This window comes from Equus caballus, chromosome 1 (genome assembly GCF_041296265.1).
Source record: "Equus caballus isolate H_3958 breed thoroughbred chromosome 1, TB-T2T, whole genome shotgun sequence".
Taxonomy (NCBI): Eukaryota; Metazoa; Chordata; class Mammalia; order Perissodactyla; family Equidae; genus Equus; species Equus caballus.
The window spans coordinates 117,534,843-117,560,328 of record NC_091684.1 but is presented as its reverse complement, the minus strand read 5'-3'; the positions used below and the strand labels follow the sequence as shown (position 1 = coordinate 117,560,328).

At 38.9% G+C, this 25,486-nt stretch overlaps 2 protein-coding genes across 7 annotated transcripts in view; one reads left to right on the top strand and one right to left on the bottom strand.

The window, feature by feature from the left end:
* ASB7 (ankyrin repeat and SOCS box containing 7) overlaps nt 1-1,346 on the bottom strand; it is a 52,018-nt gene extending 50,672 nt beyond the window's left edge. The window contains exons 1-2 of one of the 4 annotated variants that reach the window (XM_023651443.2): nt 539-1,346; nt 276-370 (exon numbers count right to left, since the gene is read on the bottom strand). The gene's annotated coding sequence lies outside the window, so the exon portion shown is untranslated. The remainder of the gene's footprint in view (nt 1-275; nt 371-538) is intronic. The other 3 variants (XM_023651448.2, XM_023651450.2, XM_070268205.1) reach the window with 3 other exon arrangements.
* Nucleotides 112-24,831, top strand: LINS1 (lines homolog 1). 3 transcript variants are annotated; one of them, XM_070268184.1, is made up of 7 exons: nt 112-226; nt 16,641-17,138; nt 17,258-17,347; nt 18,052-18,193; nt 18,630-19,220; nt 20,380-20,551; nt 22,174-24,831. In XM_070268184.1, exons 2-7 carry the CDS (start codon nt 16,743-16,745, stop codon nt 23,057-23,059), a joined length of 2,277 nt encoding a protein of 758 aa, XP_070124285.1. In that variant the 5' UTR covers nt 112-226; nt 16,641-16,742; the 3' UTR covers nt 23,060-24,831. The 3 variants fall into 3 exon arrangements, with proteins under 3 accessions (XP_070124285.1, XP_023507203.2, XP_001490403.2); XM_023651435.2 differs by lacking the exon at nt 112-226 and adding an exon at nt 281-524; XM_001490353.5 differs by lacking the exon at nt 112-226 and adding an exon at nt 1,300-1,466.
* The last annotated feature ends 655 nt before the right edge of the window (nt 24,832-25,486 follow it).

Sequence of the window (25,486 nt, the reverse complement as noted above, 5' to 3'; positions counted from 1 at the left end):
CTCAAAGTCTCAGAGCAGGGTAAATGGTACAGTGTACCAAAAGATAACGCAAAACACGGAAACACACTGTACAGAAAGGGGGAAACACGTTTCTGGGGTAGGGAAGTTATTAAAATGTTAAGCATTAGAGCACGGGCAGTGTTTTTGTTTTTGCTGGGAAACTGGGGGCCGGGAAAGGGCTGCATTCCCAGGTAACCACCCTGAAAATAAAGCTCTGCTTAATAAGGTAGGGGCCAGGAATAAACAATGGGGGGAGGGGAGGGCTGGCTTATTACCTTTATAGAGGATGCTGGTCAGAGGCTCTCCGCTGCTTCTCTGGTGGGTGGGCAGACGCCTTCCTGCTCTCTCGTCTCCTCCAGCCAGCTCAAACCTGCAAATCAGAAACTAGTGAGCGGTGCAGTGCCCTAGGGGCGAGCAGGAGTGGGCTCTGAGGAACGCGGAGCCTAGGAAGAGAGTGGTAAGGGCAGGCAGGAAGCAGCAGCGATTCTCCTCCTTCCCAGCCAGCCCCCTTCCTCTCAGGGGAGGTAAGTGACTTTACCTGTCTCCTCAGCTGCTGCTTCTCTTCCTCCTTTCAGCCTCCTCCACACTCACCAACTTCTCCATTGAAGAAACACCTCAGGCAGGGCCGGACACGGGTGTTCCTGATCCTCCTCGGTGCCTCACGGCCCCAGCCCGGCGAGCATCCAGACAGCCGAGCAGACTGGGGGCGGGGGGGCGGCGGTCCTGGCCGCCGGGCAGCCTCGGGGCAGGGGTGCAGGGAGGAAGTCCCGACTTGGTTTGGGGGGGGCAGTCCCGGTCTGAGGGCTCGGAGCAGGGGGCTGCCGCGCTCCGGGCCGGAGGCTCCCAGCTACGGGCGGACACGGGAGGTCTCGGGGCAACGAGGTCCCGGGTCATACAGGGTCCGAAGTGCCTGCCGCGGGGGCTCCAGGCAGGGGGTTTTCTGGATGCACTTTGCACTGGGCCACCCCCGCCCCCTCCCTCCAGCACTTTGGGGTCACTGGGATGGGACCAAGCCTTCGGCAGCCAATCAGCGGCCGCACTGGAGCCTGAGCCCGGAGCCGTAAACCAGGTCCGGGGTGGGTGGGGGTGGGGGGTGGGGGCGACTTGGTTGGTTGGTTGCTTCCTTCTCTCCTCCTTACCCCAGGCAGCCCCCACCCCTTGGCTGCCGTAAAGCCGCCTCCGCATTCGCGACAGTTAGAGGAGGCGTGCCGATTGAGGCTGGGACTCGTCTCCAATTGGCCTTACTCACTTCCCCCTCGGCTTCCCCCCGTGGCTTCTGATGCTCCGCCCCTGGCGGAGGGACTCGAAGCGGTTGCTAAGAGACACTGTACGCCGAATGGGGCCTCTGCGCATGCGGGGGGAGGGACCCCCTTGTACTTTCTGTGAACTACGGCGGCTGGGAGGGGGCAGGTGTTGGCTCGAATGGTGATGCGAGGGTAGAGTGGCTAGAGCTGGATCTCTGGCAGGTACGTGGGGGGCGGCCGCTGAGCTCGGCGGCGGGGGAGGTGGTGGGCGGCCGACTGAGAGGCTCGTCCGAAGTGTTAAGGTTGGGGAGGCCACAGTCCCCAGGAAGCGAGGAGACGGGCGGCTTGTCCCGCCGCCCCTCCTCAGCGATTTTCAGACGCGAGCTCGTCTCTCGGTCCCGGAGGCCCGTTAGCTACCAGGCTGGGCATGCCTCGCCTAGCGCGGAAGAGAGGACTCTCTTCGCGCTGGCGGTGACGTTTCAAGGGCTTTCCTGCAAGGCCATCGACTCTCAAAGGTTCCTGTGAATGGAGGGGAAAAGAGAGTGGAAAATAAGGGGGATGGACATGTTTACTAAGTGCATTTATTCATTTAGCAAGTGTTTACTGGCCAGGCACTGTTCTAGCTGTTACGGAGACAACAGGGAACAAGATAGATGCCATCACTTGCTGTCGTGTAGCTTTCACAAAATTGCCAGATAGGGATAGGTTATATAAAGAAAATCAAGCAGAAGCATGCGATCTAGTTCGGTTAGGACGTGATGGGTATTTTAGATAGGTAGTCAGGAAAGGTCTGAGGAAATGTCTTTGGAGCAGCGATCTGAACGAAGAGGAGCAAGCCACGCCAAGAGCTGCGGGGAAGAATTTTGCAGGCAGACAATGTCAAAAGTACAAAGCCTCTGATGCTAAAATAACCTTTGCTGCTTACAAGAACTCCAAGAAGGAAGGCGAGCGAGCCCAGCAGAGTAAGGAGAGAGTGATTGGGAATGAGATTGGGGGTGTGGGACAGGCTGGACCTTATAGGCCATGGTAGGGAAGTTCTAGTGTCTTATTTATGTTTTGAAAAGAACACTGGCTGCTCAATGGAGAAGACAGCAGCTGAGAGCCGGCTTACTGCAAATGTGAACGGCTATTGTAGTCTTCCGGGCAAGAGGTTACATTGTTTTAAACTAAGTCACATTTGGCTACCACCAATGTCTTCAGAGAAAGGCCTACCTCATTATACCAAGGAAGTATTTCAATATATCAACTGCTTTTATGTGATAAAGTATATTAAGATATTTTGTGGCGGGTGGGGTTCACTGCAGACAGTGTCAGTTTGCCCCCTGATATTTTATTCTACACTATCATTCATTTGTTCAAGAATGCTCATTTTGGTTCCTTCCACATGAGCTGCCTGTTGGCTTATGGAGGCAAACTGGGCTCAGTCCTGCCCAGGGAAGCTCTTAGTCAAGTATGGGGGAACCAAACTAGAAAACAGGTATAGACAAGGCAATGAGGTAAATACTGTGGTATAGGCTGAAGGAGCACTTGGCAGGACCCCCAATCCTGACTTACATGTGTGGAAGCCTCCCCCCCCCCCACTGCCCCCCTCCACTCCTGCCCCCGCCTGGAGCTTTCCAGGTTGAAGGTTGAGAGTGGCCGGGAGAAGGTTGAATGTGGTTTAGTCAGAAAGAATAGACTAAGCAAAGCTTGGGAATCCTTAAAGTGCAGTTTCGGAGAAGGCTTGGAGAAGGCTTGGAGCTTAGTTTGCAGGGTACAGAGGTGAGAAGAGTCAGATCTTGAAGGGCCTGCGAAGCCATGTTCAGGGGTTTGGACTTTATCCCAAGGAAAGTGGAGAGATTTTTCAGGAGTAAGTGGGGGTAGGATGGGCCAAGAAACAACCACTTAGCAAGGAATGTGTTGCAGTTGTCCAGGGTAGAAGTGGTATACTGCAGTTGTGGCAGTGAGGATGGAGAGAAGTGGGGGGAGGAAAAGTCCGGGAAGATGTGCAGGTTTCTAGCTTGGGTGACTAGGAGGTATGGAGTCCATATGCTGAGATGAAGAGTGTAGGAGAAACAAGTTTGAGGGGCCATAAAATGAATTGAGTTTGTGCTGAAGGTGCCTGTGGGACTTCCAAGTAGAGCTCTCCAGGGGCATTTAGATACTTGAGTGTGGAGTGGAGAAGAGAGTTAGACCCTAACTGGATTCTGGAGCTGTTAGTGTGGAGATGATAATTGAAGACATTGAGAGTCCATGAAATTGCTCTAAGGAAAGAGGATGTAGAGGACTAAACACTTAAAGCTCCCAACATTTAAGAGACTAGTTGAGAAGAGGATCCAGCAGGAGTAACTGAGAAGGAACCACCAAAGAGACTGAATTGTCAAGGACTAGCGTGTATTTAGAAAAAGGCAAAAATATTTTTAATGGAAGGACTACATAATTATTATCTATATGAACATGTGCCTGTTTTTCTATAAAGAATTTGCCCCTTTGGCCAGCAATTCCACTGATGAAATTGTTAGCAGAAGCCCCTTTTAAGAAAAAACTTACAGACTTGTAGGGAGAGTGGAGTGAAAAGGTGCATTTTAAAGTAAGAACCGTTATGCATGATAGAAAAGGCACAGAAGCATTATGGATTAATTATTAAATTAATATTCACATCTGATGAGCCCTAAAGATTTCTTTCCCTTCTTCTGTGTCAGACTTTTCAGAAAATACAAATTCTGGAAAGAACATCCTTACTAAACATTTGCTTAGATTAGAAAAAATAAAAGTTTTGTTTCATTAAAAGCCGCGTTGGAAAAAAAGTTTTTAATCCCTTCTGGCTGTTTCTTTAAACCAAATCTATCTAGAAAGTATAGTATCTAACTGTATATTCAAAAGAATATATTGCCAGACTCTGCAAGCAGTTTCCAAAGAGATTTCAAGAAGATTCTGGAACAATGATACTCTACTTGGAATAAGGTAGACTCATCATTAAAAAAACTACTTTGAAAGTTAGCACATATTTTTGGATGTACAATTTCCAATTTTTTTTAGTCAGTTATTTTTTTTAATTCCATTATACTTCACAGCAATCATATTTCATAATTTTAAATTTCTGAATTTCCCTTTCTCCTTAAAGTACATGGCTGAATTATAATTAGAAACCAGTTATATTAGGGCATATTAAATGGTATTATATATTAGCAACTTTTGATGTTTCAGTTCTACCATGATTTCTCCCTGGTTTATCATAAAAACAAAATACCAACACAGAAAGTTTGGAAAACACTTATGGCACCTCAACTTTAATACAACTACCACCTTCCTTTTTGCACATTCTCTTTGTCTTTAAACACATCTCCCAAAGCTCCAACAATACTTGTGCTGTGAATTGCTAGACTTTACCTGTACATTCTGCCTAAAGGAATTACTGCTTCTGTCCTGGGAACCTTGAGTGCCACTTCATGTCTCCCATACTCATGGTTGTGGAATTGCATGAGGCTTTAGGAATCCAGCAGGGTTGCAAGAGACTTTAAGAATCGTCTAGTCCAGTGATTTTCAAATTTTCTTAGCAGTGGGACTCCAGTGTAAAAAAAATAGATTAAAAGTGGTATTTTATTGGTATGAATGTAATTCGTAAGTTTAGTTTTGTGACATTTACTAATTATAGAATTAGGTGGTTTTGAACTCCAAAAAGAAAGAGAGAGAAGGAACAGGAAACAAATAAGTACATAAATAGTTATGGAGAACGTGTTCAGTCTTACAGCAGCCTCAGCATCCATGGGGTTCAGATAGTGTGTTTGCTAAATGCTGGTTCAACCGAGACATTCAGGTTTACAGGCTTCTTAATTCGGAGGCTGGTAACTGAGTTGAATTCTAATTCTCAGCTCTTCCATTTCTCCAGCCATTTGTTTTTCACTTGAAATCCTTTGTTCAAGTTATAACAATTTTAAGATGACTGAGAGAGATAATTATATCATAACCAGGGAACGTTGTATTACCACACTTTCACAGAGTGTGCTACTCGATGATTCTAAATTGCTTTATTGAATTGGTGCTATCAAATTTGATAATTCTTAAATTATAACTTTTCATTGATTTAAAAGCAGTTTAGATTGCACAGTGTTTTTTAACAAGTTAAAATTGATTAGATTTCACAAGACATACTTCACTTCCCATTCGCTTAGGTAATATCACATTCACACAAATGAAAAGACTAATTTTACAGCATATAAATGAAGTAATTCAGGATAAATATTTATGATGTTTTAGTTCGTAAAACTCTGATTCAACCAGAATTGAGTTTATTCTCTGAGTTAAAAAAGATGATTTATCATTGGAAAACTGCCCAAGCCCCACCACAGCAACTGACTCATTTGGTCTCCAGGGGGGCCAGGGTACAGATTTTTCCTAGTGCCCAGTGATTTCAGCGTGTGATCAAGGTCAAGAACCACTGCCCAGGAGGCTGTGTCCTGGCGCTTAAAGCACTCGGTGCTGGTGGTGGAGAGAATGAGCAGTTTGTGCACTGCATGACAGCAGAAACCGTTCTAGGGACTGCAGCGGGATCCAGGGACCTGGGTGTCTAAACAGGGCACAAGAAACGCAGATATAGAGTGATGGAGTCCCATCATCTGCCTTTTAGCCTAACTCTGTTCAGCTGTACCTAGCAGGAAAAGGGAGATGGGGTAGCTAGCGAAATTCTACTTTACACCTTGGCCCCCTGGTCCCAGCAAAAAAGATACTGAAAGAAAGGAAGCTAACTGGTGGGTTTTGAGCTTCCTTGTAGCTCTTGTCCTGCCAATTTAAGGGATTTTTTTTCTTCAAGGGTAATTTTAACTTGCACTTTATCACAACCATTTTAAGATGTGACTTCAGTGCATGCAGCTTCTATTGAGCTTTGTCAGCTGTATAATACAGTAAAGACTGAATGAGCTCAGAACTCATTCCCTGCTATGGATACGACTATATTTATAATTTTTTGACATGAAATTTTTATTGTAATTTAAAATTCAGGTGTTCAAAATTATACAGCATTTCTAAAAAGTATTTGAGCTCAAACGGTACTAAAATAAACTCTGATTTTAGAGTTATTTTAGACATATACACTACTAATTGGCACTAAATGAATAAAGTTAATAAATTCTCTGGGAACTTGACTGAAACAGTATCTTCAGTCATGAACACATTCAATAAATATTTATTAAGTACCTACTGTGTATCTGGCACTCTGCTAGAAGCTGGGGAAGAAGTGATGAACCAGATACCTCTTAAGAATTTATAATCTAGGTGGGAGACACATACAAATCATAGCACAGATAATTTAAAGTACAATTGTGACATATTCTGTGAGGCCGAGCAGTGGTGCTGGGAGACTAAGAGGATTTCAGGAGGACCTGTCCTTGCCAGAGAAAGTCTTTTTTTAAATTTATTGAGATATAATCAACATATAACATTATATGAGTTTCAGATGTACAACATATGATTCAATATTTGTGAAATGCTCAGCACAGCATTGTGAAATGATGAGCACAGTAAGTCTAGTCAACATGTAATACCACACATAGTTACAAATGTTTCTTTCTTGTGATGAAAACTTTTAAGATCTACTCTGTTAGCAACTTTCAAATATGCCATACAGTATTCTTCCTGTAGTCACCATGCTGCACATTACATCCCCAGGGACTTATTTATTTTAAAACTAGAAGTTTATACCTGGTGACCACCATCACCCCTTCTGCCCACCCCCCACCCCCAACTCTGGCAACCACCAATCTGTTCTCTGTATCTATGAGTTTGAGTTTTTGTTTGTTTGTTTGTTTTGTTTTGTTTTAGATTTGACGTGTAAGTGAGATCATACAATATTTGTCTCTCTCTGTCCTATTTCACTTAGCACAATGTCCTCCAGGTCCATCCATGTTGTCACAAATGGCAAGGTTTCCTTCTTTTTCATGGCTGAATAATATTCTGTTTTGCATGTGTGTATATGTACACAACATTTTCTTTATCCACTTATCCATCAATGGATTCTTGGGTTACTTACATGTCTTATCTATTGTAAATAATGCTGCAGTGAACATGGGGGTACATGTAACTTTTCAAGTTAGTGTTTTTGTTTTCTTCAGATATATACCCAGAAGTGGGATTGCTGGATCATAGGGTAGTTCTATTTGTGATTTTTTTGGGACCCTCCATACTGTTTTCCATAGTGGCTGCACCAATTTATATTCCCTCCAGGAGTGCACAAGGGTTCCCTTTTCTCCACATCCTTGCCAAGCTTGTTTCTTATCTTTTTGGCAATAGCCATTCTGCCAGGTTTTGATTTGTGTTTCCCTGATGTTTAGCGATATTGAGCACTTTTTCCTGTGCCTGTTGGACATTTATTTGTCTTCTTTAGAAAAATGTCTATTCAGATCCTCTGCCCGTTTTTTAATCAGATTGTTTGACTTTTTGCTATTCAGTTTATGAGTTTTTCATGTATTTTGGATATAAACCACTTATCAAATAGATGATTTGCAAATATTTTCTCCCATTCAGTAGGTTGCCTTTTCATTTTGTTGATGGTGTCTCTTGCTGTGCAGAAGCTTTTCAGTTTGATGTGGTCCCACTTGTTTTTTTTTCGCTTTTGTTGCCTTTGCTTTTGATGTCAAATCCAAAAACTCATCGTCAAGATGATGTCAAGGAACTTTCCATTTATGTTTTCTTCTAGAACTTTTATGGTTCAAATCTTTAATCCATTTTGAGTTAATTTTTGTGTATGGTGTAAAATAGTGGTCCAGTTTCATTCTTTTGCATATGACTGTCCAGTTTTCCCAGCACCAGTTATTTAAGAGACTGTCCTTTCCGCATTGTATATTCTTGGCTCCTTTGTTATAAATTAATTAACAGTATATGCATGGGTTTGTTTCTGGGTTCTCTATTCTGTTCCATTGATCCACGTGCCTGTTTTTGTGCTGATACCATACTGTTTTGATTCCTATAGCTTTGTAATATAGTTTGAAATCAGGAAGCCTGATTCCTCTAGCTTTGTTCTACTTTCTCAAGATTGCTTTAGCTATTCAGCATCTTTTATGGTTCCATACAAATTTACAGTTATTTGTTCTATGTCTGTGAAAAATGACATTGGAATTTTGATAGGGATTGCATTGAATCTGTAGGTTGCTTTAGGTAGTATGCACATTTTACAATATTAGTTCTTCCAATCTATGAGCACAGAATCTCTCTCCATTTATTTTTTTCTTTTTCAGTTTCTTTCATCTGTGTCTTACAGTTTTCAGTGTACAGATCTTTCACCTACTTGGTTAAATTTTTTTTAGGTATTTTGTTCTTTTTGATGCAATTTTAAAAGGGATTACTTTTTAAATTTCTCTTTCTGATAGTTCATTATTAGTGGATAGGAATGCAACAGATGTTTGTATATTGATTTTATATCTTGCAACTTTACTGAATTCATTTGTTGGTTCTAATAATTTTTTGGTGGAATCTTTAGGGCTTTCTATATGATATATGAAATATTTCTATATTTCATGATATGTCATCTGCAAATATTGACAGTTTTACTTCTTCCTTTCCAATTTGGAAGCCTTTTTTTTGTTTTCCTTACCTAATTGCTCTGACTAGGACTTCCAGTACTATGCTGAATCAAAGTGGCAGGCGTGAGCATTCTTGTCTTGTTGCTGATCTTAGAGGAAAAGCTTCCAGCTTTTCATGATTGACAGTTGATGTTAGCTGTGGGGTTGTTGTATATGGCCTTTATTATGTTGAAGTATGCTCCCTCTATACCCACTTCGTTAAGAATTTTTATCATAGATGAGTGTTGAATCTTTTCAAATGCTTTTTCTGCATCTATTGAGATGATCCTATGATTTTTCTCCTTTATTTTGTTAATATATTGTATCACATTGATTGATTTGTAGGTGTTGGACTGTCCTTGCATCCCTGGAATAAATCCCAATTGATTTGTGTATGATTCTTTTAATGTATTGTTTACTTCAGTTTGCTAATATTTTGTTGAGGATTTTTATATCTATGTTCCTCAGTGATATTGGCCTGTAATTGTCTTTCCTTGTGATGTCCTTGTCTAGTTTTAGTATCAGGGTAATGCTGGCCTTTTAAAATGATTTTGAAAGTGTTCCCGTCTTCTGTTTTCTGGAAGAGTTTGAAAAGGAAGGTAGTAATTCTTCTTTAAGTGTTTGATTGAATTCACTGGTGAAGCCGTCTGATCTTGGACTTTTGTTCATTGGGGGGTTTTTTAATTACTGATTCAATCTTCTTACTACTAATCAGTCCGTTCAGATTTTCTGTTTCTTCATGATTTAGTCTTGGTAGGTTGTATGTTTCTAGGAATTAATCCATTTCTTCTAGGTTGTCCAATTTGTTGGCATAGAAAGTCATATTTAAACTTAAAACAAAAGGAAATGTGAGTGGAAAAGCTTTCTGGGCAAAGGGAACAGCATTGTATCAAGATCCAGAGTCAAGAAGGAACCTTTGAAGGTGACTAAATAAAGGACTATTGGCATCCTCCTACTTGAATTGTAGAAATGTCTTCGTCACATAAACCCTGTACTTCTTGCGAATCTTTGTGTGTGTGCTACTTTGCTGAGGTAGGGTAGGTAACCTTATTTTATCAACTAAAAATCGTCTTATCTCTTTGTACAGTATACAGAATTCAGGAGTTCAGTAAAATAAATGGTGCTGTTGTCATGTCTATAGACATTCCTGAAACTCTACCCTGCCACTGGTGGTAGGTTCTTTTGGTAGAAGGCAGGAGTAGCGGGGGAAAGGGGCATCGACTGGTAAAAGGGAATGACTAAAGAGACATTTCGTTCTGAAGCACCACTTAAAATGTAGAACCGTATTTTAGCAACTAAGAGTATAAAAGTTTTATTTTTTATATTAATAGCCTAGAGATTGTCCATTTAAAAAAAATGCTTAGCATTAGCACAGTATAATATAAACCTAATGAGCTTAGATTCCGTATCAGTAAAATCAAGTAGATTGGCCAGTGGTCATTAAAGAATAGTCCCCAGTCCAGTTCTTGGGCCCTCCCTAGATCCACTGAATCAGAATCTCTGGGGGAGGGCCCAGCCATCATATTCTAACAAGCCTTCTATGGGGTTCTGAAGCTAGAGTGAGAACCAGTGGTCTAGATCATCTCTGAGGTTTTTTATGTTACTAAAATACTATGATTCTAATGTCCAGCACCAATCTGTACTATGTAAAAACAACGTTTGCCTTTGGAGTGATCAGTTTAATAGAGCCATCTGAGAAAGATACATGTGGGTTTTTTCTATTGATCAGGTTTATGTGAAATGCTGCAGTCCCTCTGTTACTCCAGGCTTCTGAGAAGAAAACTACTTCATTACTAGCCTAAAAGCAATACGTGCTCTTCATGAATTTATCCAGCAGCACCATATTTGCTGATTCCTGCATTCAGGCCAATTAAAGGTGAACTAGGATGACCCTAGTCAAGTTAGGTTATTGAGATGAATGTGACCTCTTGCTTTTGCACTGTTCCCCATCTTTGAGACTGCGCCCTGCCCCGCTTTTAGAGGCCCAGCATCTGTTAGCTGGTGCTTACTACATTCCTTGTCAAGAAGCTGGCATTGCAGCATTATTTACAATAGCCCAGTTATGAAGACAACCTAAGTGTCGATGGATGGATGAATGGATAAAGAAAAAGACAAGCAAAAAAAAACAAGCTCATAGATACAGAGAACAGATTGATGTTTGTCAGAGATGATACGGGAGGTAAATAGGTGAAGGAGGTCGACAGGTACAAACTTCCAGTTATGAAATAAATAAGTCATGGGGATGTAATGTATAGCATGGTGACTGTGGTTAATAATTCTGTATTGCATGTTTGGAAGTTGCTAAGAGAGTAGATCTTAAAAGTTCCCATCACAAAAACAAATTTTTTTGAAACTATTTATGATACAGATGTTAACTAGTCTTACTGTGGTGATCATTTTGCAGTATATATAAATATCAAGTCATTATGTTGTACATCTGAAACTAATATAATGTTATGTGTCAATTATACCTCAATTTTAAAAAGGGAGTCTGGTATCCAGTGTTTTATATTTGTGACTGTCTTGACTTGCCACCCCTGAAAAATTGGGAGAGGAGCATTGTTTTTTCTCAAAATAAACCATGTTCATTCATTTTTAAAAAACAACTTTACACCATAAATAGAAACGCAAAGAAAAATACAAGGAAGGAGTCTAGGGGCAGGTTCTGGAGTTAGTCCTGCCATGTGTTGTCATGCTTAACCAGGCCAGCTGGGGCATAGGAAATACTGACAGATGTTCACTGGGGATTATACGGGGACAGTCACATTTAGTTTAACCCTCTCAGCATCCTGTGAACTGGGTACCATCATGCCCCTTGAACATAAAAGGAGACTGAGGCTTGAAGGGTAAATTGTCCTATGGTGACCCTGATGTGGTGGAGCCGTTTGGCTAGATCCCAGATCCCAGGCTCTTGCCAGTGTTTCTCTTTGACAGAAAAACACTTTTAAGTATTACCTTAATCATGTATGTTAAGTCTTTTATCTATGACTTAATTATCAGGCTTTTGCTTCATGCTGAAAAAAAAATTCTGACCTGTATCAGAGTCCTATGGGCAAGAATGGAATAAGAGAACAATTTACAAATGTGCAGCAGGATCTAAGTGTTCTCAGTGTTTCAACAGCAACCTGGAAACTTGTTAGAAATCAAAATTATTGGGCCCCCATCTCAGAATTACTGTGTCTGAAACTCCTGGGGTAAGGCCCTGCTGTCTGCTTTTACGTGCCTTTCAAGAGATTCTGAGGCAGCTAAAATTTGAGCATCCTTATTCTGAGGACGTGAACAAGGGATGGTCTGCCCCAGGGGCTAGTAGCTGCCAGTGCCTGCTCTAGGCCTAAAGGCAAGTTGAAGAAGCATTTCCTGAAACTTGGAAGAGCAGCCTTCCTTCCTTCCCAGCCCCACCCATCATCTGTTGGATCCCTTGGGGCCCAAAGAAAGGTGCAGAGTAGAACTAGCAGGGCAAGGGACGGTGTCCCGAACCTGACCTGCCATTTGGAAGATATCCCTTCCCCCTCCTTTCAATAGGGAAGGGAGGTGCTCTTGAACTCATAGTTGATCAGCTTAACAGCCCTAGTGGTAGACACGGATGGGCGGAACCTCTGTATTAGAGTATTTTCACCGCCCTCAAAGTCCTCTGTGCTCCAGCTGTTCATCCCTCCTCCACCCCCCCACCCCAAGCGCCTGGCAGCCACTGATCTTTCTGCTGTTGCTATAGTTTTGCCTTTTCCAGAATGTCATATAATTGGAATCATGTAGTATGTAACCTTTTCAGATTGGCTTCTTTCACTTAGTAATAGGCATTTAAGTTCCTCCATGTCTTTTCATGGCTTGATAGCGCCTTTTTAGCACTGAATAATATTCCATTGTTTAGATGTACCACAGCTTATTTATCCATTCACCCGCTAAGGGACATCGAGGTTGCTTCCAAGTTTTGGAAATTATGAATAAAGCTGCTATGAACATCTGTGCACAGGTTTTTGTGTGGACGTAAGTTTTCAGCTCCTTTGGATAAATTACCAAGGGGTGCAATTGCTGGAATGTATGGTAAGAGTATATTTAGTTTTGTAAGAAACTGCCAAACTGTTTTCCAGAGTGAGCACCAGAGGAAATTTGAGGCGTGCCACAGGCTTTGAAATTAGACTTTCTAGGTTCAAATCCTGACTCCGCCACTTAACAAGCTCTATAACTTAACCTCTCTGTGCCTTAATTTCCTTATCTGTAAAATGAGTGTGATAAATAAGTACCCACCTCAATAGGTGGTTGTGAAACTATTACTCAGAACAGTGTCTGGACTTGGTAAGCATTCAATAAACTTTAGCAATTATTATTTCTAAAGCATCAATTTTATGTGAAGATGGGTGGGAAAAAATATATTATTTTTATGTTAAGACACACGTGGTTCTGTTAGGAATAGCATGCAAAATTCAGTTCATTTATGGTACTTAAACAATAAAAGAGAGAATTGAGGCAAATTTTATGCTTGTAATGGGTACCTCCTTAGGCCCCCTGGTAGGAGAATTCACTCTTCTGCCAAGAGGCATTTTCTGAAAAAAATTCTGAGAAGCACTGCTCCTTTCTTGTCCTAATTAGACCTTTCTTGGTGTTGGTTTCCTTTCCAGGCTAGACAGATCTCTCACATTTATCCAGTATAGCAGGCTTCAAAACCTCTCAGCATTCTGAGCACCCTTCCTTCCCCAGATACTTTTCTTTGTCAGTGTCTCTTGAAAGCTTGGTGTCTGAGGCGTATAGCTTCTTCCAGACCAGCTGGTGATGCAGCTTGAGATGTACCAACCTTGTAGCTCCCACTTCAGGAAGAAATGTCCGTCACATCCCCTAGTTCATTTTTTCAGGATTTGTCCTTTCCTTTAATACTTTGTTTTTTCAAAAAACCCCAAAACTACAGTTCTCAGTTGTCTGTGGGCTGCCCACAGACACTTGTTTCAGGGCAAGTTTCTTTGGCCAGAATTAATATTTTAAAAGACATTGTAATTAGGAAAGATGGATGCTTAGTCACAATAGAGCAGCCTGGCATGATCCTCTTCATTCATTTGTTACCTGCCTGGCATTCATGACCCCTAATTGATGCTTTTGTTTTTTTCTCTGTCTGTAAAGGATCTTTTTTTTTTTTTTTTGAGGAAGATCAGCCCTGAGCTAACTACTGCCAGTCCTCCTCTTTTTGCTGAGGAAAACTGGCCCTGAGCTAACATCCATGCCCATCTTCCTCTACTTTTATGCGTGGGATGCCTACCACAGCATGGCTTTTGCCAAGCGGTGCCATGTCCACACCCAGGACCTGAACCGGCGAACTCTGGGCCGCCGAGAAGCAGAATGTGCGAACTTAACTGCTACGCCACCGTGCCTGCCCCTAAAGGATCATTTTGAATCTGTATTTCTTAAACTTTCTAACTTTTCAATCTGATTTCTCACAACAGCTTTTATCAAAGAACCTGGGTCTCACCTGAAATTTTCCCATTTGCCCCCTGAAATGCTTGCTTGCTTGCTTATTTGTTTATCTATTTATTTCTCTATTTATTTCTTTACTGACATTCACTTTAGTTTTTTGTGTTGAAATGGTTGAACCATTTGAAATGGCCCCTTTTGTAGGTCAAAAATAGTTGGATAGCAGCAGTTTTATTCTCATTTGTGCTAAAATGTAAGGGCTTAAGATTTATAGAAATATTATTGGAAGTATTTTTCTTGCTATAGCATTGAAATAAAAATAATTCCGTTTGTAACTGAAAATTATAATAGAGTTGAGCATATGATATTAATGGAAACTTAAAATAGTCTCTTGTCAAAGAATATTTGACATATAAAAATGTCAGTAGTTTTATTGAGAAGAAATGTTATTGTTATAACTAAAATGTAAAGTAAAATAAGTACAATGGAATTAGACTCTCAAGTAGAATATGAAAACTAATTTCTGGTGTGTGACAGACAAAATACACCAGACAATTAAGGAGATGATTTTATTTAGGCTATCACAACAGAGAGAATGTTCGTTAATGGGAAACCTCTCAAAGAAGGAGAAAACATGGGTTTTTATGAAACAAGGGAGGTCGGTGACGAAGGGTAGAGGTGGGTGCTATCTGGGCATATGACCCTTCCTGGTTGGCCCCTTCTTGCACACTGAAGAGGGCAGTGCTACTTAACCATCTGCTTTCTGGAAGCACAGGGCTCAGGTAAAGTTTAAGTGTCAAGGTTACTGATATTTAGTTACATTTATAAATCCTGTGGGATGCACACCACAGTTTGCAAATAAGATTTAGAGAAAATTTACCAAAAGTTTTATTCATACCTTTAAATTGAAATCTGTAGGTTTCTTAGTATTTATATTTCGGCACTAGAGGACTAAAACAGGGCCGCTTTGTCTTGTTCCTCACAAGATTAGGAATTGAAATTCCTTAGAAGCTAAGCAAGGGGAAGAAACCAATGGAGAGGGAGGTTTAAAGACCAAGGGCAGGTTAGTGGACTGTGTTTTGGAAGTGAGACCCAAAAAAAGTGACAGCCCTCAGAGTTCTCTTCCAGTGAGAAAAGACGTTAAAGATGGGCAGGGCATTTATAAATGGGTCGGGGTAGACGAGGGAAGTCCGTGGGTTTTGTTAAAGTATGAATCTTAAGAGGACAAAATGTTGACCCTTAAAAAAGGAACATGTATCAGTGATTTTGCGTAAGTCTTGAATTAATGAAAGAACTAGGCAAATGTCACAATTGTTTTAAGGGCAAAGTTAAAGAACTATGAATGTATATGAAGTAAAGGAGTGTTGAAATGAGTTTACAAATAGAAGCAAAACTGGCTTTTCTCACTGCAGGGAGGGTTGCCCCTCCACCTGGCAATTATTTGCATCTCTATAGGCAAGAATTATTTGCATTGCTATCAGTTATCTACAGTTTACAAAGGTGTAAAATAGCTCAAAGGCAATGAAAGGACTGAGCCCCATAGGATCAGTTAATTCCTAGAGGTTCCAGCTTTCCATTGAAAGGATATTCTGTAATCTGTTTTGCTTGTGCCAAAGTCTTAAATTTTTCTTAGCCATGCTTGTTCTATAGTAACTACATGCTTCCTCTAATATTCAGCTATCAGTTGATTGCCCATATTTTCTGCTTTAAAAGCCAGATCCTTCTCCCCACTCTTCCTGGTCTCTGTCATGTTCCAGGTGTGTGGGTCAACCAGAATGTCTAAATTTGCGTCCCTCTACAAGTATCACGTGCTCAAGTTTGGATTGCTTTTGCTTAACATCTTGTCTTTTTCTTGGGATGGCATTTTAAAATTTTTTATTTAATGTTATGAGTGGTAATCAAGATTTCCTTCTGCTACCATATAGTTTTAAGGTGGGAATTAATCAGCAATAACCATAATAGTTAGACCACATAGCAGTCTAACTGGGTTTTCATCTATAAGTTGAAGGTGAAGGTTAATGAATCTGAGTTAGCCTGGTGGGTCTCCACCTGGGTCGTTTTGCCCCCTAAGGGAGGTGCTACTGGCATCTAGTGGGTAGAGGCCAGGAATGCTGCTAAACTTCCTACAGTGCACGAGACAACTCCCTACAACGAAATTAATCCAGTCCCTGATGTTCGCAGTGCCAAGGTTGAGAAACCCGGACAGCCCGGTTAACAATTTTAGAGGAAAGGGGAAGTTTCTGCTGTGATAAAATTAAAAATAATTTTATGGTCTTAAATCTGTATGGAAAGCGTACATTTCATTTTTATGATCTTAAAATAATGTTCTTATTACCAATTTTCCATTTTAGAAATTAAGCAGTCAGTATTACCTTGGGAGACTAAATGATTAAGTGGAAACAGATGCCTTCCCTTGTAATATGATGTATATAACACTTATAATTTTAAAATTATTTTTCTATTTTAGGTTTTACTGAAGAAACATCTTAGAGATTCGTCACATTTCTAAGATTAATATTCACACTTTGGAGTTGTCAGCCTTCTTATAAAATATATTTTGGCAATCAAAATGAAAAGTTTCTTTGAAGTTTTAGAACACTTATACAAGAAGGTACTTCTTGGAGCCACACTTGAAAATGACATCCATGATTACATCTTTTATCTGAACCCTGCATTTTCAGATCAAGATTATTCTACAACTGCCTCAGAATGCTCAAACACCTTTGGTGTCCAGGGCACGCGTGAGCCATCCTCTGTCAGTTTGGCTACCATTTCTGGAGCACCTGTGTGTTTGAAGAGACACTCTGAGATGGGCAGTGCGCGAGAAATAATGCTTCTTCAGTTAACAGTGATCAGAGTGATGGTGACCAGGATATTGTCTGTCAAAACAGAGTTCCATGCAAGGGAGAACTACAGAGAAATAATTAAAATTCTTTTAAAGTCATCTGACATCGATTCTAAATTAGTAAGTCATTTGTGTTTTGTGGGGTTTTTGTGGGTTGGTTTTTTAAGATCTAGATTTTTTTAAATAAAAAGTTTTTAAACCTTCAGCAATAGCGGGTAAATTTTTTTGTTTTCTTATAGACCTGTATGTTCCAAAACTCAGATAAATTGTTGTCTCACATGGCTGCCAAGTGCCTTGCATTACTTCTTTATTTCCAGTTGAGAGAAAAGGTAAGGTAAATAATCAAATTATGTTCTTTCTTTTATAGTTTCTTTAAAATTGTTCTCTGGCATTCGATTTTACCCTTCATATATTTGTATTAATAAAATGTTGACACTCACATAATAACTTGTGTAAATCCACAAAAGTGTAAGAATGGAATAATATGGTGACTTGTGTCAAGGATAACAATCTTAAATACGTTATAAATCACTGCAAATCAGATTCTTAACCCCAATGGTAGGTTTCAAGTGAGAGAGTCTGTAATTTTCTTCACGTTCTCAGAGGAGTAAGTAGGTCTCCTTCCACCCCTCCAAAGAAAGGTTTAGGAACCCCTGCTTGAGACCAAGCCCATTTTCACAGATTTAATATAAATAAATTCTAAGAGTGATATTTGCACTAGAAAATCTGGAAAATGAGAGAAGGTATAAAGAACAAAATAAAAATTACACATCATTTCACTACCTAGAAACAACCACTGATAATATTTTCATGTTCCCTTTTGATTCTTTATTTCTATGGCATCTTGATTTCCTGTCTTAAAGAATATTAGGATAATTGTGTCCTATTTGTTTTACTAAATATTATCATACTTTTTTTTTGCAAGGGAGTAAACAATGTTGTATAGAATTGTATTGTGTATAATAGGTAATTTGTGATTGTAAAGAAAGATGGCATTATAACGTACTGATGTTTTTAATTTTCTCACTCATAGATAACATTAAGCAATTCCTGGATTTCTTTTTGCCAAAAAAATCTTTCTGAATACTCTGAAAGTGATAAAGTAGTATACTGCCTCTGGACTCTTACTGCTATAATAAAAGAAATCTTTAAAGATACATGTTCACAAAAAACAGGTATGAATTATGTTCCCCCATAAACGATTGTCATTATCTGGCTCCCAAGGAGCACTACATTTATAACAAAGAGTAAAACTTATTTTACAACGTCTGATCTGTCTTGAAGTATGAAGAACTAAGGAATCTTGCTTCGTGTTTTTTCATTGAGGATACCTTTCTAAAAGAAAAAGTTATAAGGGAAAAAATGAAAGCTTTTCATTATTATATATTCCTTGCATGGTCTGATGCTGTTGATACTTGTAAAATGACTATTAACTGTGCTTATTATCTATTAAGTCTGTGTATCTTCATTTGTTCACATTAGAGGTAAATAATCCAAATCCATTTTTTCATCTTGTAAAGTGATAATATTTATAAAAATTGAATGTAAAATTGGGCTTTAAGAAGCCTTTGTTTTTCCTGTTGTTTATAATTACTATTTTTATAATTTCAGAAATTCTAAAGCAGTTCCTGACTCCTTTTCACACTATTTTTGAAGTTTTTTACAATTCCTTGTTTTCTCAGCATTTTGAAAACCACCAAGATACTTCTAAAATAATAAACAGCTTGATATGTTTCCTGGAATTGCTTGAACTTCTTATAGCCTCCAGAATCCACCTGAAGTTACATTTCACTTGCCAGAGGATTTTATTTTTGAAACCTTCTTATGTGCTAGACGTTATTACCTGGCCTGTTCAGGCTTTTGTCAAAAGGAAGTTCATCGTATTCATCAAGAAGTGCCTTCTCCGGAAAGTGGGTGAAGACCTTTGTCAGGAGTGGGTCCCTGCCTCCGTGCTGCCGGATCATCATTTACATGTGGACTTGTTGGCTTTAGCGGATGCTGTTTTGCAAGCTGTCGATTTGGGCTTATTGAGGACGTTGTCTGTCCATGGAAAACCTTCCTGCTTTGGAGGTGATGAGGTTCAGCCTGGAAGTGAGCGTGTCCCTGGTCCAGATCATGTGATCCTTAGAGCAGCGAGCTTACTTATCATTAAATCCTTAGAAATCAAGTTTCAGAACTGTGCTTCAGCAAATGAAATGAAAGGTAATTCTTCAAACTCGTTTTGTATGTTTATCTCAGGACTATAATTCCATTAATTTAAGCTACATGTTATCATAGTTAATTTATTAAATTTTCTTAAAAAAGAAAAAGAACTAGAATTACCTTAAGAATCATGTCAACTTTTTGTGGACTAAACTGAATTTATATTGCATAATTAATGACTAACATTAAAAAAAAGGTGCTGTTGAGTCACCTCAAAGTAAATGATATAAGTCGATTCATATTCGGACATTTGTAGTATTTCATCCATATTTTCCTTCATGAAATTGGTATATCTACTAATGTAGATTATTGCTACTTAGGAATTGAATTGAAACTAATATGTGAGAAGTTATATTGACAACAAAATTGTCACATATAATTTCCAGGATGTTAACTGAGAGTCCAAAGATAGCTATTTAAAGTATGATACTGAGTTTAAGTGTTGGGGAAGACATGTCCTCCATTTCATTTCAGAAAAATGAGTAATAAACGTCTCTGAAGAAGCAGTGTGTAGTTCAGGGAAAGGTTTGAATTGTAAGCGGTGTGACTTCCTTGAATTGCTTTGGATATCATTTAGCTTATAATAACTATGTATCAGATATAATCCTGTGCAGTTATAATGTACAACACTAGGTGGCATGTGTTATATAATTCAGAGTTTTAAATTGCAGTTAAAATGCCCCAAAACCTTTTTGATTTTTGTGCTTAATAGTAGTGCTTTCTTTTATTGCTTTAAACAAAATTTTTTCTGTTATTTTGAAGGCAAAATTATTTTTGTGTGATTGCACTGTTGCATCTCATGACAGACAGCTGTGGCATCCAGTGAAATGATTTCTGTTGTCTGCCACTCATTCATTTATGTGCTTTTAGCAAGAATTCACATAAATTTTATCTCTCAGAGATAATTACTTATTTGGCAGTTGTGGCAAATAGACTGGCTGTACATTTTAACTATATCCTCTTGAGTGAGTCACTTTTTCTCTGAAACTGTTTCCTAACTTGCAAAGTAAAGATAATCCTTGACTCATAGACTTTTTGAAAAATGTGAATTATGGTAATGCATTTAAAGTACTTTAGATACTATAAATTTATATATAGGCAAGATGTTAATGCATTCAGTAAACTGTTGCCTACTCTTTGAAATTTGCATTTTTTTAAGTTGATTTACAGAGGTTCATGTCTGAGTTACTGACCTTCTTAAAGCCTCATCTTAAGCCCTCTCTGCAATCACACAGTCAGTGTGAGTGGTTGTCTAGAGTCTTCATAGAACAAGACGATGATATGCTGGAGGCTGCCAAAGCGTCATTGGGCATCTACCTAAAGTTGACCAGGTCAGTATATTTTAAAGTAATTGTACTAACTACATGCCAGGGAAGCAGAAAATGTTTTTAATAATGCGCTGGACGTATTATTTACTTTCCGTCATTAAGGGGAAAAAATCCCTAACAATCCTGTGGTTTCCTTATAAGTTCCAATTCCTTTTTTCAACTCTGCCGTACATGAAAATGAGATTGATTTGAGTTTTCATTATGAACACTTGGCTGGCTAGGCAGATCTAGGGTGGTAGAACTAGACTAGGACTAGAAAACAGGGGTTTTGGTTCAGTCTTCATCTGTTTTACCTGTGTGATCAGGAATAAGTTAGTACCTTTCTCTGAATCTGAATTTAATTGATGTTTAAGGACTCTTCACCTCTAAGACTAACTTTTCTATATTGAGCTTCTTTTTTGCCTTTTTAAAGGTGAGTGTAAACTTGTAAATAATCAAAGGAGCTGTTCTAAATTTTCATTTTATTATACAGTTGAACTGGGGCTGATATTATCTTGAGGCAAATATCTGAAATTGGTTATGAAGTTATGTTACTGATGACATTTTATGCTGGTCCTATTTGTGCTTTATTAAACAGCTGTACTTGGGTCATATCTTCTTATGGCAAACAATCTGTAATTGGTTATGAAGTTAATAACTGATGACCTTTTACGCTATTTCTGCTTCTGCTTTATTAAAACCCTAAAGTATTTGCTTTATTTCCATTTCTTTCTTGGCTTCAGAGGAAGGGATTTCTTACTAACGATCGTTGGTGCACTGTTGTGCTGCCAGTTCTTACTTGTATTATGACACTGCTGGCAGTGGCTGCTTTCAGACTCTAAGTGTTTGGGGCCAATTTTCAAAAGATTCTAATCAAGAACACAAAATTGCTGCATGTGATTTGAATTAGGCTCCAAAACGGTCAAATACAAATTCAGTCTGAAAATGCACATGCCTATTAGAATATGTCTTAGTTGTACTCAAAGCTGACTTCTTACTCCTCAGGAAAGAAGAAGCATCTGAATTAAACTCACTTTATATGTGAATTTCTAACTTTCTTAACTTGAGTTTGGTGTGTCAGAGAGCCATGCGTTCATGTCTATGTATTTTTTTAAATGTAATTGTATTGGTTAAGATGGTTTGGTTGTAAATGATAGAACCCAATGCAAAGTAGTCTAAGTGAAAAAAGGACTTTATTGGCTCTTAGTTGGGAATTCTAAGGATTCAAGTTGGCATCAGACATAACTGTATATATAGAGATTCCAATCATGTAATTGATCATTTCACTTTATCTCACAGCTCTGAATTCATTCTCAGGCAGGGCCACTAGCAGTGCCTGGCTTACAGCAGCCTTACAGTTAGAATATTTAATAGCTTCAGCACAAGTCCCAGGGGAGCTCTGATTAGCTCACTTGCGTCACAGATTCATGTTGTACCAAAGTCAGTGGATTTTGTTTATTTTATTGAGTCATATTTGTTTAGAGTTTGTGGAGAAAGAGATTGGTTTGAAATTTTTTCTTTTAAAATAATTCATAGATTAAAAAGTTATGTGATAGGTGGATTTGTGGTATATGAATTATCTCTCTCAAAACTGTAATTTTTGTAAAAAGTCATTAATCTGGGGTCTCCATTATCTTTATTTTTAGAGAACATGAAGCTACTGAAAGCTTGACCCAAGAAAAAGAAATGTGGAACCATCACACACATGAAAATGGCTATAATCCACACTGTATTTTCTTATTCTTATTAAAAAATATAGGATTTGATTCTACAGTTCTTCTTGACTTTTTGATTTCATCAGAAACCTGTTTTCTTGAATATTTTGTTAGGTACTTAAAATTGCTGCAAAAAGACTGGGATAATTTTTTCACCATTTGCAAGAACTTTGACGTAACTGAATCTAAAGACAGCATGAATATTTGTGGTTGTATCTTCTCACTTGTCCGAGACAGAAGCAGCAACCAAACAGAACCTAGTCCTTTGGCTGCTCTTGGTAGTCACAGAAATGCTCATGCTTGCATCTCCTGGGTTTCTCATGCTTCTTCTGAGCCACTGGACCAGGTAGTGATGTCCGAGGAGACCCATGTTACGCTCCAAGCTAATGGTCTGTCTCCCCCACGAGCTTCTCAAAGTCTGGTAGATTATGACAGCTCTGATGATTCTGAAGTAGAATCCACAGACCAACGTTTATCAAGTAGTAAAACGACATCTTTACACCAAGAAGCAATGAAGAAAATTCAGGACACGGTTGGAACAAGTAGGGATAAAAAAGAAATTAGCCTGGAGCCTCCATCAAGGCCTCTGGTTCCAAGAGAATCTAATACTCCCTTCTCTGTTGATTGCGACATAGCCCCAAATAAGATTGTCTCTGGAGTGGGAATATCTTACAGAACAGTAAAATGCTTCGAAGAGCTACAAGGTGCCATTTACCGTTTGCAGAAGAAAAATCTTTTCCCATATAACCCAACAGCACTCTTGAAGTTGTTAAAGCATATTGAGGCAATATATAATCAAAGTATGAACCATTTGTAAAACAGTGGCATTTTATTTCCAGGAACTGTTTTTTTCTAATATAAATTGTGCCTTAATGAGATAATAATAAAGAAAAGAAATCTGAGAAGGGTTTTCTAAATCAAGGCTTTCGTTTTGCCTTTTGGAAGCAGCCTAGTGACTGAAAAAGATCTATCAAATGACAAGCACTCAATACTGTTGTACGCCACTTGAAATTTATGATAGTTCAAACTTACACACACAATTTGCAGTGGTTACTATATTAGTTTGCTAGGGCTGTTGTAACAGATTACCACAGACTTGGCGGCTGAAAACAACAGAAATGTGTTCTCACAGTTCTGGAAGCTAGAAGTCCAAAATCAAGGTCAACAGGGCCATGCTCTCTCTCAAGGCTCTAGGGGAGAATCCTTCCCCGCCTCTTCCTGGTTTCTGGCGATTGCTGCCAACCCTTGGTGTTCCTTGACTTGTAGCTGCATCGCTCCAATCTCTTCCTCCGTTGTCGCGTGACATTGTCCTTGTTTGTGTGTCTGTATCCAGTTTATTCTTAGAAGGGCATTGGATTAGGGCCCACTCTCATCCGCTATAACTGCATCTTAATTTGATTACATCGACAAGGACCCTACTTCCAAATAAGGTCACATTCACAGGTTCTGGATGGACATGAATTTTGGGAGGGACACTGTTTAACCCAGTGCAGTTATTGTGTCCTCTGGGGTATTTACATGTAATGTGATATGTAAAAAGTTTAAAATCTTAGGTTTTTTTTTAAGAGAGGTGATCAGGTCTATGTATATGTATGTATATGGTTTATGAACATGAGTCTAATTTTTAAAGAAATTTTAATCACTAGGTAATTGTCCTATTTAAAATTCTGATATGAATAATTATATGCTGTCTTTTTGACAGGAGACAGTAAAGTCAAGTTTTGATATGTTTATTGAGTTTGTATAATAAGAACTGCAACTGTATTGTGCTGATGAGTCTGTCATTAAAACACTCTGAAATGTCCTTAGAGTATTTTATAAATGATCCTTTTGTAGAGAAATATAAGGAGGACTGAACCCACCAGGCATTAAAATATATTTTAAGGCCGTGGTAATCAAAACAGGCTCGTCCTCATTCATGTAGAAATAGAAAGATCAGTAGAACTAAACAGAGGATTGCTAATTAAAATTTTTAACAATGAGATGCTAACATTAACCAAATATAAAAGCAGAGGTCAAACAGTTTAGTAACACAGTTGGGGGTATACATTGGGGCAGTTTCTACATAAATTAAAAAGCACATCAAAGAATGTATATTCAAGGATGTTCAATGCCATGTTGTTTGTAAAAGAAAAAGACTAGAAATATGTGGTTAAATAAGTCATAATATATATACGCAGTGGAATAGTATATGCTTGTGGAAAGAGTGAGCTGTATCCATGTTTATAGATATGAAACATCTGCAGTAAAGAACAAAAGTGAATATACTGGGCTCCCATTTGTTTAAGAAAAGAAGATGGGGCAGGAGTAATACACATATATATACTTTTGTGTGTTTATAAAATATTTATGTAAGAATATATATGAAAGTTTAATAGTAGTTGCCTGAGGAAACAGATTTGAAGTGGAAGTTTTGACTTCTCATTATATAGCTTTTTCTATTATTTATTTGTTTTTAACTGGGTACATAATTTTTTTTCAGTGAAAATAAACTTCTAAGGAAAGAAAAAGAAAACAAAACCAACCTGATTCTTTATGTTCCTAAGGGTACATAAATGCTGAATCCATTAAAAGTCATGCTTATACAGATGTGTATTTGACCCATGTTTCTCTATAAGGTTAATAAGGAAGCATCGTCCCCTTATTGTATGTAAAATGAGGAAAAGGCAATCTTACACATATGCTGAGTGTCGGTATTTCAGAGTTTCTACATATATAACTGATCCTTGGGTGTAAGTCAATTCATCACACACTCATGAATCCCTACTTTTGGTGAAGGTGACTGACAGTGGCTATGTGGTAACCATCTTTGGCCATTCACAGTATCCGAGAGCTGTTCTGAGTTAGTCCGTAACGGAATACAAAACTAGTAATATTTGCACAATTAATTCCCAGTCTGTAACTCCACCTCTTCTCCAAGTAAAAGCATATGCGTGTCCAAGTGAGCACAATATCATGAATCTAATTTATTGCTTTAACTTAAAATATAACAGATGCAGCAAAATACACATAAAAGTATACAACTTGATGAATTTTCACAAACAACATACCTGCAGAACCAGTACCCAGATCAGAAAACATTACTGGCACCCCAGAAGTCCCCCTTGGGTCCCCTTCCAGTCACTATCTACCCGTAAATGTAACTATCCTGAATTGAGACAGCATAGGTTAATTTGCCTTATTTTGTCTATTATATAAGTGGAATCGTAGCATATGTGTTCTTTTGTGTTTGGCTTCTTCAATA